This window comes from Syngnathus scovelli, chromosome 6, assembly GCF_024217435.2.
Source record: "Syngnathus scovelli strain Florida chromosome 6, RoL_Ssco_1.2, whole genome shotgun sequence".
Taxonomy (NCBI): domain Eukaryota; kingdom Metazoa; phylum Chordata; class Actinopteri; order Syngnathiformes; family Syngnathidae; genus Syngnathus; species Syngnathus scovelli.
In genome coordinates, this window is record NC_090852.1 from 6493535 (window position 1) to 6496268 (window position 2734).

At 43.1% G+C, this 2734-nt stretch overlaps 1 protein-coding gene across 1 annotated transcript; it reads left to right on the forward strand.

The window, feature by feature from the left end:
• The first annotated feature begins 793 nt into the window (after positions 1-793).
• fibina (fin bud initiation factor a) lies at positions 794-2264 on the forward strand. The gene has a single exon (XM_049722168.2). It carries the CDS (start codon positions 849-851, stop codon positions 1470-1472), a length of 624 nt encoding a protein of 207 aa, XP_049578125.1. The 5' UTR covers positions 794-848; the 3' UTR covers positions 1473-2264.
• The last annotated feature ends 470 nt before the right edge of the window (positions 2265-2734 follow it).

Below are 2734 nucleotides of genomic sequence, written 5' to 3' on the forward strand. Positions count from 1 at the left end.
AAGCCATTCTCAACACTATTCAAAAACTGTTCCTGTGTGAATGCAACCCATGGAGATTTTTTTTCTGAATGTGTTGATCCCAAATGACTGTCTGGAGAGTGAAACTAATATATTTCAAGCCCTACTTTTCTCCACCGCAATTTAGACATTAAGTCATAAAGTTATGTGACACAGGAGGGGGGGGGGGGGATTGGAAATGATTCTGACTAATGGTTTTTTTTAGGCCCACTCAGTAAGTAGGTATGCATTTAGTCAAGTTGAAAATAAATGAAAGTCATTTTTCAGCACATATTGTGAATGCAGATTGTCAACATGCTTCTGGTGTTTTAATCACTGTGGTTCTTGCACTGATGGAGCACAACGTTGGTGGATAATTACAGTATAAATATCATTTAGAAATGATGTCTTACCACAAACATCTTGAGTCAAACAATTTACTCAACAGGATGCATACAAAAATATACTGTATGAAGATTATTGTATTAGTGAATAAAGACTACTTATAGTCATTTTTTTAAACTTTAATTAAATTTAACTTCATGTTTGAGTTTATTGTTCACAGCTTCTTTAAAGACTTTAATCAATTAATCAAATTATATAAACATCTATGAATAACATTCTGTATTGAGGAAGTGGTTATTGTATTGTGTGTGGTGTGAGTGAGTAGCAGCTTTGTGTGGTCGGCATGATGACCAGGGCCCACGAGGGGCCCCAGCTCAATTTTAGAATGCTGGGGTAAATGGGGGGGGGGGGGTTAGGGGGAGGCTGTGTAACATGACCCTGGATGAAAACCGTGCGCCTGATCCCACTCCCAGCACACATGCTGGGTTGTGGAGAGGAGGCGCACGATGAATCTTCTGGTGCTCATCGTGCTCACATGTTTGCCCCTCGGCTCGGCGGTCTACAGCGGCCCCCTGCAAGCCGAGATCTCCAACGGTACTTTCCATCACTTCTACGTCCCGGACGGCGACTACGAGGACACATTAGACCCGGAAAAATGCCAGATGGTCTTCAGATTCTCTGACGGCTCCCCGTGTTCCGTGGCGGAGGAGGAGAGTGACGCGCTGGTGCGGGAGGATTTGATCCTCACCCGGCTTCAGACGGAGAACTCTGCGCGACTTCTGGAGAGCATCGGCCGTGCGGTTGCCAACGACCTGGACGGGGAGGACACCTATGGCCGCTTCCTCTTGAGGGAGATATCCCAGATCTCTGAGGCTTTCGCCAGTGTGGACAAGTCTCTGGAGGAACTAGAAGTGAAGTTCAAGCAGAGCCAAGAAAGCGAGCTTAGAGAGGAGCAACAACTGAGTGGCTTTGTGCTCAAGCAAGTGGGGGACGTCAGAGATAGCCTGAGGGACACAAAATACATCTCGCTGGGACTGAAGGACAAACAGGAGCTGCTATCTCTGATCATCCGCAGCCACGGGAGTAGACTGAGTCGCCTTAAAACACAATATCTCAATCCGGGATCGTAGTCCATTCACATTATCATGGAATTGTAAAGTTTTTGAGGATGTGTCATTAAAGGGGACCAACACACGAATTGGAACATTTCCTCTGAGTGAGTCAAGAGGCCGGCTAAGAAAATGTGAACATTACTTGGATTGAGCTATGTGAACCAATCATATGTGTGTGTGTGTTGATTTCCACATTGTTGTAAAGGCCTAGGGGCTTTAAAAAAAATAAGTTTTTATAATGACAAAGCTTTATCATGTTACAATTAAAATAGCATACAAATTGCTGACTTTTAATATGTACATATCTCTTTACTGCTAGTAAAGTACTATCTAGTTAATTTGGATATAAACACTATTCCATTGTTCTTTTTTGTATGAACCCGACAACCCTATAAAAAATTATTTTGTGTTATTTCCTCAGTGTCCCTTCAAGTGGCCCTTCTTAATTGGCGTCTGGGTTCTGTCGTTCCCTTCCAACTCCATCTGGAAGCGTTTTACTTTGACCATAAAATGTTTATCCAAAAGCCACTACGCTTTGGAGTCAATTTGTAACAATTTGGGTTTTGTTTAAAATATTGGTATTTTTGTGCATTGTGTTAAGAATTAAATACATGGGAAATAATTCCAAATGTATCTCGAGTATTCTATATTGACACATATCTTAAGTTCAAAGTTCAAACATTGCCACTATACTCCTGCATTCAAACGGGGTCATCACATGTCTGCTAATGACTTGTAATTGGTCATATATCTTCTATCTGTATGTTCTTGTCTGTGACAAGCGCATAGCAATAAAAGTGCCAGAGATTATGCCTGTGCTTGTTTTTGGGGTCTAGATGTGCTGCCAGCCAACAGGCTCAACTGGGTGTGATTTCCTCCGTCTGGTTTCCCTCACACTCCAGCTTCTCCTGTGGGACCCCTGTTTCAAAACGGCTCTGTTTACCACACCAGTGTAGGAAAGGGGCGCTGTCCAAAGAAGCAGGAGCTCAGCATGCACAGAAACCTTATATGTCCACAAGGTTGTGGAAATTTCAAGGGAGCAGCCGACGTGTCTGTTTTAACGAGATTAAAGGAGGGAAAATCCACTGTGTATGTTAAACCTATAGAGGCTCACAAAAGCACCCGGCAAGACGTTTATTTTAGGGGTTGGGGGGATCATTAATTCTTCCGACAGAAGCATACATTTTTGTGGCATGGTTGTGATGGTTTGGAGCGAGAAGGCCTGCTGTTAGAAGAATGCCTTCTCCTCACTGACATTGAAAGCACAAACAAAGGCAGGT